This window comes from Poromitra crassiceps (genome assembly GCF_964638095.1).
Source record: "Poromitra crassiceps genome assembly, chromosome: 2".
Taxonomy (NCBI): Eukaryota; Metazoa; Chordata; class Actinopteri; order Beryciformes; family Melamphaidae; genus Poromitra; species Poromitra crassiceps.
Genome location: NC_139624.1, coordinates 82,165,546 through 82,180,414, shown reverse-complemented (window position 1 = coordinate 82,180,414; position 14,869 = coordinate 82,165,546). Strand labels below are relative to the sequence as shown.

At 45.8% G+C, this 14,869-nt stretch overlaps 1 protein-coding gene across 1 annotated transcript; it reads right to left on the bottom strand.

Annotated features, from left to right (window-relative positions):
• Positions 1-751: 751 nt before the first annotated feature.
• On the bottom strand, positions 752-13,623 carry spata13 (spermatogenesis associated 13; the record flags this gene model as incomplete). Its single annotated transcript, XM_083663205.1, has 13 exons — positions 752-954; positions 1,049-1,123; positions 1,246-1,621; positions 1,776-1,905; positions 2,119-2,351; positions 2,613-2,792; positions 3,541-3,720; positions 4,346-4,525; positions 5,670-5,794; positions 6,025-6,169; positions 6,664-7,119; positions 11,346-12,974; positions 13,603-13,623. The coding sequence occupies 13 exons, from the start codon at positions 13,621-13,623 to the stop codon at positions 773-775; spliced, it is 3,912 nt and encodes a 1,303-aa protein (XP_083519331.1). The 3' UTR covers positions 752-772.
• Positions 13,624-14,869: the final 1,246 nt, after the last annotated feature.

The window sequence follows — 14,869 nt, the reverse complement described above, 5'->3', positions numbered from 1 at the left end:
TGGCGACGTCCCTCCATCAGTCCTGTGGCTAAGGTTTCATTCATTAACTTTTATCTCCCTCATTCATCAAATTCAAATGAACTAATATTCAACATGGCCCAAAAAAAGCCTAGCTGCTCAGCAACCGCAAGAAAGAAAGCACTGTTTATAGCAGCATTTTCAACAAACACTTGAAATGAATACTTTCAAACGACACCATTCTCATTGGGTACTTTTGTACAAGAGTTTTATTTACAGTGTTAACAGGGTGGGGTGAGTGTGTCAGCGGACTTGTCCTCTGGATGCTTTGTGCTCAGAGCTGACAAGACTTGCGCAGTACAACTCAAAAAAGGGTCCAGCCTTTGTGAAATCAACTAAAACCATGTAAGTACGTCGTCAACTTAAAAGCAGACGATACATCGTTGTCATAATTTCATAATTAACACAAAAAAACTTTCAGCTGGAATTTATAAGACACGGGGGTGGGGTGGGGGGTGTAAGCAGCATCTTTAACACACCAACAAAAAGGAGGGAGTCAGTATTTTAACACTTTTGGGATGCCCATCCCAAATTGTAGGCACTGGAGCTCAACATTCAACAAAAACATATACAGTACATCAAGAGACATACATGAGGCACACACACACACACACACACACACACACAGAAAAACAGACAGTACATTCACAGGTAGGTTCTGGGAAGGAAAAATAAAATAAAAAATAAAGTGTTCTTTGAGTTTGCTTGTGATCTAAACATTCAAGGAGAGGAAGAGGATGAGGGGGAGGAGCCTTCATTTCCTGAAAAAGGTGTTGTGGGTGATGGCGTACCACAGGTGGGAAGGCTTTCGCTTAGGGGGCTCGGCCAATGAGAACACCTGCTGCTGAGGCACACTGGTTGGAACGGTAACATGACGCTGGTGAAGGGGGTGAAGGTTTTGGTGGTGGGGTGGGACAGAACCAGAGTAACCAATGGCTAAAAGGAAGAGAGAGAGTAGCAAATTAAAAAATGTTTTTTAAATAAAATAAATATAAAATGAATTGCATGAAAAAGAAAATATTTTCTTTACTTTTTATCTTCCCTTGTTTGGCTTTTCTGGCATTAAAAATAGCCTGTTTTCTTTGCTCGTCACTGATCTCGATTCCTGCCATGCGGGAAGAGACACAAACACTTCTTCAGTTCAAAATAGTTCCTACATATCCTTATGGAGCCGTTTGATTTGATTTCACAGGTCATGAGTGAAAGCAGGCAGACAGTATTACTCACCCATCTCTTGATCCTCCTGGACCCTGCGTGTCTCCCTGGCAAACGCCTCTAACCACCTCTGCTTGTCTTGGGCCTTCCTGCAGCAGAGCACACACACACTCTCCAGAGTGGAGGTGTGGCGCAGGCGCAGAGCATTCTTCAGGGTCAGGCCCAGATCCGGGTCCCGCCCGTCGGGCAGCTCCACCACCTCGGTCTGGTCCATATCCAGCCGTCCACGGTAGTGGAGCAGGTCTCTGCGCAGGACGTCTTTTTTGCAGAAGACCAACTGGTGGTCAAACAGGAAGAAGCTGCGCTGCTGAGTCTTGCCCGGCCGCACGATCCGGGTCAGTTCGCCGGAGTGGATCAGCTCAGAGCTGCGTTCCAGAACATCAGCCCCCTGCAGCAATACACGCACAGCACACATGCACTGTCAACGATTTATGATTTATAATTCAACCCTCATTAGCTAAAGCTGGTAAGATATACAAGACTGCTCGTAATGTGAAGCCAGTGTTAAAACATTTGGAGGAATATTTGATGCTCGTCATCACCTCCCAGTGGAGAATGGAGACCTGCCAGTGAGCGATGGCGTCGATGCTCTCTAGCCTTCTCTTCCTCTCATTAATCAGACTGGCCACATTCTTCATAGCCTCATACGCATTGCTCACCCCGCTGTAGTCGCTGCAATCAGTGAGAGTGTGTATAAGGATTCATGCTAAATAAATACTGTACAGAGGAGGTTGCAAGGTGCGTATGCAGGCTGGGGTTGAGTGAGGGTCCTGCTCAATGTGTGCGTGCAACAAAGAATGTAAACAGTGAAATAAAAGAGGCTGAAAATATACAAGCAGCGCAGTGGAAGAGTATAGAGCGTATAAGGGATTAGTCGCGGGCTACCTGTGGTCCTTGGGCGTGTACTTGAGCAGTTCTCCCAGCTGCAGGGGGTATTTACAGATCTTCTGGACGGGTGTGAGCAGGAAGCCAGCGATGGAAATGTCGATCATCTGCTGGAGGAGCCGGCAGGCCTCAAAGAAGTGCTTATATCGCCCCAGCTTCATCAGGCGATGGAGCTCGGCGCTGGCTGCTGGGTGGGTGTTACAGTAGTCTGAGTAGATGGAGAAGCCCTCCCCCTTAGGAAAAAGAAAGATATATTAAATGGAGATTAAATTGTATTAAATGAGTGATTATCTGTTTGTTTATGTATAGCCCTAATTCAGAAGCAAGTCTCAGAGGACTTTACAGAGAATGTGTCCAGCTAGATCTACTGTAACTAAACACAATCAATGAACAAGATTGAACCAACTTATATAAGACAAGCATAGGAACAAAAAGGCAAATGAGTGGGAAAGCGTGACCCAGGAAGATTGTGCTATTTGTGTGGGCCCCATTACCTGCAAGAGAAAGCAAGAACCAATTTCACTGAGATGTGGCTGGTCTTTGTTGTACTTCTTCTCCAGCTCTCGGAGAAACTGCCTGTGGAACCTGTAGATATCTTCTATGTTGCTGAAGATGGTCTTCAATTGCAACTCGGTGAACATGTCTGGGTGTTTACGACACTGGCGGATGTAACCCTGGAAGAAACACAAAACCAGTATATTATTATTATTATGAGGGAAACAGTTCAAATGCTGGCCAACAGGAGGTGCCTGAGGGTTGAGTTGTGCATTCTAGGACAAGAAACCTTTAAGACTGCTGATCTAAAATGGAGTTTTTGATCATTTCTAAAACTACAAATACTGTAATGTGGGAGTGACATAATTTGGGAGTTGCGTGAGTGAGTATAGGTGTGACTGTTATACAGGGTTGCTACACATTTTCAATGACAAAATTCCATACTTTATCAGACCTTGATTTGTTTTGAAGATTTTGTCTGGAGCACAAACTCCATTTCCATTTTAAAATTCCATATTTTTCCCAGACTCTGTGTTCTTGACTGGATTCGATTTTGGTCGGTATTTGATCAAATGCATGCCATTGCTGACAGCAGCTGGGTAATAAGAGCATCCCTCTATATGAACGTTATTCTTCACAACAGAAGCTGTGGACTCAAAGTGACTCTACAACATAAAAGCGATGATTATGTATCGGACCTGAACCACAACATTTACCAGACTTTTCCAGACCTTTTTTGCAAATCCCCAAGACCTGGAAATGATCAATTTCATTTTTAATACTTTTCCATACTTTCCAAATCTGCATAGAAATCCTGGTTATAGATAAAACAGAGCAGCAAGATGGGGAAAAACAGTTCTAGAGATTGATTTGCACAGGCAGCAGGAGTTCTCCACAGTAACAGTTATAGTCCAGTTCAGCTCTTACCTCACAGATGTCTTTGAGGTGCTTGATGTAGATGCGTTCAGTGTTCATGATCTCTTGGACCACGTTGGTTCTCATCTGCTCTTTGTGCTGGGCACTGTGTGTGTCTCTTGGGGCTGGATCTTCCTGGTCCGCTACACTCTCCACACTTTCTCCACTCGAGTCCTCCTGGTTCACACGCACCTGTAACACAATGGCAGCTCCTGAGTTACATTCAAATAAGACGTGAGCACACACGAGTCTATTTGCTAAATCGAGTCCATTTGCTAAACGCTAACTTCTAGTCAGGGTTGGTTTTCCAAAAACAGTATTTATTTGGATTACGTTTAAAAAGCAAGACTGAAAGTATTGTAAAAATGTGGTTCCCATTTTTTTTGTAGATGAAACTGCAAAATAACACAATTATTGGCTATAGGAGACATGAAAATGGTTTGTATAGGGAGGCAAATAACCACTTAAACTATGAAAGCCACAATCGACTTCACATCACTATGGTAACTACACCATGTGCAAGTTTAACCAGTGCCTGTTCGTCAACACTGATGCAGTGACAAGCAATTACACAGCAGACGCCCATCTGCCAATCAAATAACCTCACCATGGTTACCACAGCCTGCCTAATTAAGACTCAACTGTCCATCAGCACTGGTAACCACAGAAACCAGTGAAACCTCTGAAGTCCAAACCCCTCCACACAGCCTTAAGAGGGCGAGCAGGGCCTTGTTTGGAGCAAAGCCAGTTTGCAGGCCTTTCTGTGGCGTTGGAGAGCAAACACGCATAAGACACAGAGGTCAGGTTGTCTACTTACCCTCACAAAGCTGGAGGGGAACCAGGCTTCTCGGTCAGCCCCTCTGCCCCACCACCAGTCTGCGTCAGATGCATCCAGGATGCGGATCACATCCCCGGCCTTGAAGGCCAGCTCCTGTTCCTCCATAGTCACATGGTCCCAGAGCGCCTCAGCATACACCGTGTGGCCAGAGCTTATCCACTGTCCAACACACACACACACACACACACACACACACACACACACACACACACACACACACACACACACACACACACACACACACTTAAATACTTTTATTTGGATCTAGAGTACAGCAAATATTACAGACCCAAACATTTTAGAAGAAGGCCGCAGTACAGTACATTTATATTGAACACACACACACACACACACACACACAATAGATAGAATTACATGCAGGGCAAGCCCATGTCTTTTTGGCCACCTTTTGGACATTATAGAGGTTGTTTATTCAGCTGAGCTGAGTTGTTGCCAAACATCATGCGAACACACACGAAAACTAATTATCCTGGCTGTTCACATGAGACACACGTGCAGGGTTAGGACGTCCTCGTGGATCAAATGTATTGCAGCCCGAGAGTGAAAATGGTCCTGTGCAGACTCACCTCGTTGAGCACAGAGAGCACCACCCCTGATTGCAGACAGACTCACCTCGTTGAGCACAGAGAGCACCACCCCTGATTGCAGACAGACTCACCTCGTTGAGCACAGAGAGCACCACCCCTGATTGCAGACAGACTCACCTCGTTGAGCACAGAGAGCACCACCCCTGATTGCAGACAGACTCACCTCGTTGAGCACAGAGAGCACCACCCCTGATTGCAGACAGACTCACCTCGTTGAGCACAGAGAGCACCACCCCTGATTGCAGACAGACTCACCTCGTTGAGCACAGAGAGCACCACCCCTGATTGCAGACAGACTCACCTCGTTGAGCACAGAGAGCACCACCCCTGATTGCAGACTCACCTCGTTGAGCACAGAGACCACCACCCCTGATTGCAGACAGACTCACCTCGTTGAGCACAGAGAGCACCACCCCTGATTGCAGACAGACTCACCTCGTTGAGCACAGAGAGCACCACCCCTGATTGCAGACTCACCTCGTTGAGCACAGAGAGCACCACCCCTGATTGCAGACTCACCTCGTTGAGCACAGAGACCACCACCCCTGATTGCAGATGGTCCTGTGCAGACTCACCTCGTTGAGCACAGAGAGCACCACCCTGTGCAGACTCACCTCGTTGAGCACAGAGAGCACCACCCTGTGCAGACTCACCTCGTTGAGCACAGAGAGCACCACCCCTGATTGCAGACTCACCTCGTTGAGCACAGAGAGCACCACCCCTGATTGCAGATAGGGAGTGACTTCACTGAGCTCATCAAAGCTGCCCTCCTCCTCACTCACGCTGTCATCAAGCGTTGCCGAGCACTCAGACATTCCATCTGCAATGGTAAAAAGAGGTATAAGAGCGTATGAGGCTCGCAACTCACTTTCTAACAAGATAGAAGAAGAGTCACAGACACAGCATACACACACATTTCTGCACCGGCGTTTTCCTTCCAACACACATTAACATACCCAGACTCACTATCTCACTATCTCACAAACTCAAAACTTGTGCTCTCTTGTTTGTCTCCCCTCGCTCTCTTCCACACAAAGACCCTGTTCTCACCGCTGAGCACTCTGTGGAGCCGGCGGCGCCCGAGGCGGTCCAGTCCAATGGGGGTGCTTTGGGAGAGCGTGGAGGGGCGAAACCTGGCAGACACTCCTCGGTAGGGGGGCACCTGGTGGGACGGGATGGGCGGGCGCGACAGGGGCTGCAGGGCGTATAATAGAAAACATCGTGGGAGCTAGGAAAACCTTGTTTCTCAAGCATTCATCACTTGCATGTTGACTCACTGTCACATCAAAAACATATATATACATATTTATCCATGGCCTGCACCTTCTTGAAATAGACCTTCACATATTTTAAAGGACATATTTTTGAGCACATAATGAAATGCAGGGAGGTGTTAATGGAATACATAAATAACCGGTTTAACCGGTTTTCTTATAATCAGGACAGTTATTTGGATTATTATTTCTTCAAAAGGTAATTAGATCCGCGTGCAACCAAGCTTAGTTAAACACTTGACTGTTTGAAAAACAAAACAACAACACAAACAAAATTCCAGATTATATAGATGGAAAGTATAAACCTATATCAACATTCAACTAGTCAATTCAGACTTTTCAGTTACACCTCCAAAATAGGGGTTAGAAATAAATAACCAAAATGAGTGTTTCCCAAAGGAGAGTTTGGTCTTACCGAAGGACGGCGGTCCTCCTTCTCCTCAGCATCAGAAGGGAACAGGTCCACAACTCCTATCATTGAGATGGGCCGCTGCCTCCGGCTCTGAATGTCCCCGTTCATGCTGCAGCTCTCGGGGCTATCTCCGTTCTGACATCTGCCTTTGCTACTGTGATCTTTATGCGAGGTTGCATTTGTAGTCCTTTCCTCAAGATGCAGCTCTGCTTCTTCATCAGGGATGGAGTACTTCCTGGAAACAAGCTGCCCATAGTCAGAGATTGGCCGAGGTCTGGCTCGTCCCGGCCTCCGCCTGGGGCTGACAGAGGGCGTTTCTGTGGAAGCTGAGGCTGCATCGGGGGGCGATGTGGGTGACTCAGACAGGCTTGTTGGTGAGGGGGGATTGGTGCTGCTGGCTGATGGAGACCCCTCCTCTGCTCGCAGGAGTGCCTCTCGCCCCTGTTGATCCGATCTAGCCTAGGGGTCAAAGGGAAAGGTTAAAGTTCACAAGTCAATCAGGGCAATGATATTGACTTTCCCTGTTCAATGTTCGAGGTTGGTACACAGGCTGTAGAACAGACTGTCTGCTGGGAAGAACATCTGTTAATCAGAAACCGAACAAAATGGTTAGTGGACATATCATAAAAGTACCACGTAGGTACAATTGTCTTGTTTGGAGCAGATTTGAAGGCAGATAAAGTTTCATCTGAATAACGTTTTGCACTGTAGAAATCTCTTCTGAAACCTGGCATATTTATCTTGTGAAAGTATTCTCACAGTGATTGGCCCCACATATTGAAACACAATCAACCGCTACGCTTATCAAGTTCAAACAAGAACAGTAGCAGAAATAGCACAAATATTCCTCAATTAAATGTTATCATACTCTACGTATGTATGCAAGTATTGTATGCTGAATGGTCAAATATTGGCTAATGGTTACTCATCTGGAAATGTGCGGTTTTAAGTTGGTTCGTCAGCCAGTGCTATCAAACCTCACCTCCTGGTTTTCGTGATCTGGGTCCGGTCTCCTGCATATACACTGGAAGGGCACACAGTGGGCTAGCACCATTGTGAAACACACAAACACAGGCCTGTGTCCCCCAAAGGCCAAGAACCTAGATTGGTTTGAGTCCAGTAAACGGCGCCCGGTTCTTGGGTTTTTAGTGTGAACAAATCTGCTTTCTCCCATCCATCTTCAACCAGTCCAATCAAATTAACGCTAGTCTGTGATCAAAACCTATTTCACTATAAGGCTGTGTTTATGCTCCGGTCTACCTGGAGGTGTTGCTCTCTGTCCTGGGCCCAGTCAGTGTGCACGCTGCTGGACTTTGATCTAGTGGGCTGCATCCAGAGGGAAGGGGGTGGGGGGAGAGCGGGGACAGGAGGGGAGGGGCAGTACTTAAGTCAGAGCTGCCTCGCCGCCCGCAGACACACGACTATGGAGCCGTTTTGCGCAAGGCCCAGTAATCATAAACAAAGCCTAATCATTAACTGTGAGTGTGCTCCTTGGCTGTGCCTGGTAGCACAGCACAGCTGGCTTCAGCATGTGACCCTGCTCCAGCACAAGTCACTATATCACTAAGAAGTGAGTGCAAACAACACAGACAGGTCTCGGAAGGGGGGGGTGAATAATCATAAGGGTTGGTGGCATTTGATGGATAGCAGGGAGGAGAACCAATGAGACGATCAGAATTTATGTGACACCGGTAGGGACTTTGGACCACATAGAGCTCATTTTTTGAGCATAACAGCATGGCACTGATGAAGTAGCACGTCTGCATGAAAACTTATCTGAGTAAGTTGGAATCATGCCAGATTCAAAGATCACTTCATAAAATCACTACTATGAGGAGTGATATGTTCCATTTCCTAAGACAAGGGTCAATGCCATTCAATCATCATCACCCATTAATGATCCTTCTGCTCTATGATAAGGATAAGATTTGATGGCTCATTTTTCTTTGGGTGTACTTTTCTCCTCTGAAACATCATGATGTCCAATCCCTCGCCTCTATTCTTTTCTGTTCACTGATCAAAAAAAGTGCTTCTCATAGGGCTCTGAATCTTCACTGACCTCACGATTCGATTACAATTCATCTGTCAACGATTCGATTCGATTCCACGATGCATCTCGATACAGCTCCACGTATCACATCCTCAATTTTCTATATTACTGCACATGGCTACTTTTTCCATCAATTAATACAAGCAGTCAGAAAAAAATCAACTCCCTTTTTTCTTTAGAAAGTGCTTTAAAATCTGAATGTCAACATATTCTCTCTATTCAGGACTCAGCCATAAATCCATCTCCCGTCTCCAGCTCGTACAAAATGCAGCTGCTAGACTCCTAACAAACACAAAGAGACATGACCACATCACTCCCATCCTTGCCTCCCTTCATTGGCTTCCTGTTAAATTTAGGTGTGATTTTAAGATTTTATTGATCACATTTAAAGCCATACATGGCTTGGCTCCCACTTATATTTTAAACTTATTAGCTCCATATGAGCCTAGCCGCTGCCTGCGCTCCTCCGGCCAAACCTTTTTAAAAGTTCCTAAAGCCCGCCTTGTCTCAAAAGGAGACCGGGCATTTGCGGTTCGTGCTCCGCAACTGTGGAACTCCCTTCCCGAGGCTATCAGGCTAGCAAACTCCGTAGTTTCTTTTAAATCTCTTCTTAAAAACGTATTTTTACAGGCAAGCTTTCTCTTAATTATGCTATCTCTTTGTTTTTGTTTTTTTGTTTTTTTTTGTTTTTATCTGCATATTCTCATTGTTTTACTGTCGTTTTTATTGTCGTTTTAATGAGTTTATTTTATCAGCATTATTTGATTGTTCCTTTTGGTTTTATTATGGGGTATTTATTTTATATTCCTCAGTATGTAAAATCTCTTATCTTGTTGTGTGAAGCACTTTGTAACTTTGTTTTGAGAAGTGCTATACAAACAAAGATTACTTACTTACTTACATTTTAAACATAAATGATTCAACGATTCATCTGTCAACGATTCGATTCCATGTCCGCATGGCGATGCCTCTTAACATTTATATTTTGACACCCCTTTGTTTTCTTTCAGCTGTGGTGCGTTTCATGCATCGAGCTGTGAAAAAGCCGTGTAATCAAACAGACCAGCTGCATAAAAAAATGACTTCCTCATTTAATGTGATCATTACTTTGTCACATGCGTCCTGACCTGCAGTGTAATAATGTACCTTATATAAGCAGAGGAAAAGGTGGAGCAGATACTGGCTGCACACTGGACACTTAAGCCCCCCACACATGACCCGCTGTCTCGTTGTTTTCCTACATGGAGAGCGGTGCCTCCTAAAGATGCGGCACCGCTACACTTGGCGTCGTGCACCTAAGACTTGCGCTGCCTCAAAGTTCCAATTGTTTAAACTTTGACCTATTGACTTCTGACCTTTCTCTGCTCTACCTCACGCTGAGAGAAGAGATGATGGCTTATCATGTGGAGGCAGCTGTTCTGTACATGTGCCAGGAGAATAGAATGACCTAAATCGAGGACTCTGCCACCGCCCCCTCCCTCTGACCTCCATTTCCATTTCCAATCATGTATGTTTTGTCTTGTTAAGGTTTTAGTCTTGTTGTGATGTGATGATGATGATGTTGATCAGGTTTCCTTGTCTTCTGTTATTGTTTGCCACCGATGATGATGTACACAACACATTTCCTGATCATCATCACAGAGCCATCCGATATTTTCTAGGAGTCCATAAACTCACTCCAGTTTTGGCCATTAGTGGTGATATGGGTTGGGAGCCCCCAAACATCAGACACAAAGTTCAAATGCTCCGACTCTGGAATAGACTGGTGAGAATGTCTGACCAGAGATTAACTAAAAAGATCTTCAACTGGGACATTGCTCATGGTCATCCATGGGCAAATGAATTGAAAGCCTGGTTTTACTCAAACAATCTGTAATTTATTTTTTATAACAGGTTAATCTGTGACACACGTGTGACTATGAATAACATGTTTATGCTGTACAAAGACAAATGGTCTGCCGACCTATGGCATAAACCAAAACTAAGAACCTATCGCCTCATAAAAGATAGTTACTGTGTGGAACCATATGTGAAATTTGACTTAAACAGACGAAAAAGATCTCTGTGTGCACAGTTACGCTCGGGGACTCTTCCCTTAGCACTAGAAACTGGTAGACTCAAAGCTATCCCTGAAGAAGATAGACTTTGTCTAGTATGTGAACTACAGGAAATTGAAAACGAGATTCATTTCTTGTTCTACTGTACAGCTTATGATGAGGCAAGGGTTGTACTTTTTAGTAAAATGTCTTCAATTTATGCTGTTTTTTTTTAGTTGGACGACTATGAGAAACTCGAGCTATGTTTTAAAAAAGGTATCTTTTTCACTGCAAACTTTATCTGCCAGGCTTGGGAGCAAAGACAAAACATTTTGTTTGGAGAATGATGTACGGATCTGTTTTTGGGGGTCTGAGCAATATGTTGCTCCACGTCTTATGTTGTTTTGAATGTATTGGTGCTGTGACGTTTTTATTGTATTGTTTTATACATTGTTCTGACTGCTGTATTCTCTGTGTGTCCTGCAAGCCCATGTGGGCTGGGCACAGCAATGTGTATGACACCTTAATAAATCAATCAATCAATCAATCCTAATGGACAATAAACACATTCATTCACCTGACTGCAATTATTGCCTTACCTCATCTGGTGGTGAGTTGACCTCGGTCTCTTCTTGGCTTCCTGGAGGCTCCCCTGGGCTGAGTGGAGGCGAATCCAATCCTGCTTTCTGGGTATCACCACTCGCTGTGGTCACATCTAGTGATTCACAATCAGAAGAGGTACCAGGCGAAGTCTGCTCCAGGCGCTCTGAGGGCTCCAGAGACACTGGGCTGATAAGGGCCTGGTGTTGGACGGGGTTGGCTTCAGATTCAGGCTGTGGATGGATCATGGGGGTGTGTTCAATGGGCGCCTCTGTTCTCTCTGTGTTCTCTCCTGTGACTCGGGCTCTGGTGGGTGAGGGCCGGCGCTGACGCTCACCGGCTGGCAGGCAAGGCACACGGCGGGAGTAATCGTCATGGAGACGGCTCAGGGGTGACAGAGGAGAGGGAAGGGCAGGGCTGGGAGAGGGACTGTTTCTGTGCCGGACACTCAGGTCAGTCATGCTGCCTACTAGCTTCAGCATGTGGTCCTTGGCCTTCAGGGGGCTCTTCCAGCGACTGGTGCTGCGGCCCCGAAGGTCCACTGATGAGGCGCTGGCTGTCCTTTGGATGCTTGGTGTTCCGTTCGTCCTGCTAGTCCTTGGGGAGTCTGGCTGGGGGGAAGGAGGACCGGGAGATGGGGGTTTGCGTGTGAAAGGGGTCTTGAACAGGTGTAAGTTATCTGCACTTTTGCTCAGCACCTTCACATTTGTGTTCACATTCATGTCCTCTGTATGGACGTTGAGCTTGGAGACCAGGACTGGTTTCTGACTATCCGCAGCTTCCTCTGTGCTACTTACTTTTAGTCTCCTCTGCCCCGCATCAAGTAAAGAGATGCGTCCTGCTCCATATGCTCTCCTGATACTCCTTGAGAACCGCGTATTCCTCTGGAGACCATCTCCTTCATCAGCTTCATCAGCTTCATCAGCTTCCTCATCCTCATAGTCCTCATAATCTGAGCCAGACTGGCTCATTGTGGCCAACTTTTGGCCAATAAAAACTCTATTAGATACATTGTATCCTTTTGAAAACTCCTTCTGAAAATAGTTGGTTGCATCACCTGGGCCAAGGGCCACATTGGACATGTCCATGCCATTAGCCGTTTCCCTACTGGCTAAAGAGCCACACTCTCCATCGTGACCCATTGCCCCTCTACTCTGGATACCCTGGAGCACAGAGGAGCGGAGCTTTTTGAAGGAGTCCATGACAGCTAGTCCAGAGAGACCTGACCAGGCCTGGGCACCGCTGGTACTGTGGGTGCCTTGGACTGAAGGGGCCCCCTCAGTGTTTGGACTGTGCCCAGGGACAAGACCCTTCCTCGGGTTAGAAAACAGCCTCATAATCCTTGAGGAGTAGGGCTTTCCCTCTGGTTGACCTATAACAGGACTGGACCAGGCAGAGCAGTTGATGCCATTCAACCTGTTCTCGTCAGAGTGACCCGAGGTGACCGGCTGGGCCACACACCCAGCAGACAGCAGGCATGGCACTGCACTCCTCTCAGCGGGACTTTGGAAGGGGTATATATCACTAAGGGGACGGCTCCGGATCAGGGACGGAGGGTCAGCTTTGGACCCTTGGAGGCCAGGGAGGGAGTCTTCACTTGTGGACAAGACTCTGTCCTGTGGTTCCACCTGCAAAAACAACATAGATTAATTTAGCAACTTATGCAGAATGAATTATAGTAGACTCACAGTAAGTAGACTCACAGTAAGTAGACTACGCTGTGGTATATGGAGGCCAGGGGAATGGATTAATCCAGACTCAGAGCATACCATGGCCAATGTAACCCAAACGCTTGAGCAAAGCATCTTTTGATTATACATTATGGTGCCCTTAACCAAATAGTGTAGTAGTCTCTACAGTAGATTCAACACTTAAATTCATATTATCCAAACACATTCGGTTCAAATGTTCCTATTCAAAGGTTGTTATAAAGAAAGAAAATTGCAGATCCAAAAGACAGAGGGAAAGATAGATTTGTTAGTTAACTGTGTGACAGTAATGCTGGAGCAGATTTGTTCAAGTCCAAGACAGGCCATGTGTGAAAGCGTGGAAAAGTGAATTGCTCTTGAGCATGGCATCGATATGAGGAGTGTGTATGTTTAGGCAACAGGAGGGGAGCATGAGAATGAGCTGTGTTGTCTGTTGACAGTACTTTCCAGTGAAAGTCTCCTCTGTGTTTGTTATGAGAAGAGAGACAGAGAAGAAGAGTCTCCCTCAGTATGCGTGGGAGCCAGGGGAGTAGAAGCCATCTCTCACCGACAAGAACACTACGTGCATTTCTCCTTGCTGCTGGATTTCCAAGTCAAAGGAGAGTTGGGGCCCAGGTCAGGGTGGTGTGCTTAGTTGAGCTGTGTGTGTGTGTGTGTGTGTGTGTGTGTGTGTGTGTGTGTGTGTGTGTGTGTGTGTGTGACTGTGTGTGTGACTGTGTGTGTGTGTGTGTGTGTGTGTGTGTGTGTGTAAAGCAGGCTAGCGCTAATGCAACTGAGTCTTTGATGAAGGGCTTTGTGAGCATGACTAAGCAATGCGACTTGCTAATCCACTGTGATTAATGCAATAAATTGCCCGGTTTTCTCCACGTTACGTCGATGGTGATGTGAGGTGAGGTGAGGGGGAGGGTTGTATGGTCCCAACTTCCATCTCAACTCTGACTTCCAGGGAAGCAGCACTGCTCAGCTCCCTCTTACTGGTAGCCTAAGGGCTAATGTACACCGCCTCCAGAACAGATGTGGTACGGCTCCGGTACGGCTGTGAACAGACCCACACTCATGTCATCTGTCAGACGTTTGCGGGATCTGACAAAAATAGAACAGGTGCGTAATTCTTCCGTACCGCATGTCTCGCCCATCAATTAACATGGGCGTCGATCCGGCAGTTTTGCCGGATCCGCAACGCAGCCGTAACGTATCTGGTGTACATTTCCTGTAAGTCACAGGGAGATCTCATTGTCTGTATGGTTACTATACTTTTCAATTAAAAAAAAATCACACCTCTTACAGATCTCTTTGGATTTAATACATTTGGGCTGTATAGTGACTGTGCAATGACTAAATCAGGGGTCATGTTCACTATAATTTTTCTTAACCACATAAATATAACAGTCAGTCAACAACTACATAAAATGTATAATTATTTTAAAGTGTGTACATGAACAACAATATTTCCATACATGTTGAGTTATTGGTCCTTTCAAGACCTGCAAATGAGTATTGTCTAGGGATGCACGATATGGATTTTTTTCCGTCGATACAACCAATAATTACCTGCTTCTCATGACCGATACCGATGAGGCAATAACATCACCGATTTCACGTTTTTGTATTTTAAAAGGAAGTTCATAACCTGTAGTTTACACCTGAGGCTAAGAAAGGCTAAGATGTAGTGAGCAAAGATAGATGATTTAATATCCCCTAGCTCTGACCTAACCAAATCTAATTGACGTCACTATTGTGTGAACACAACAAAAACAAACAGTTCTGGGCGTCTGGGACTGGGTAGTGTAGCGGTAGATTCCCTGCCTACCAAC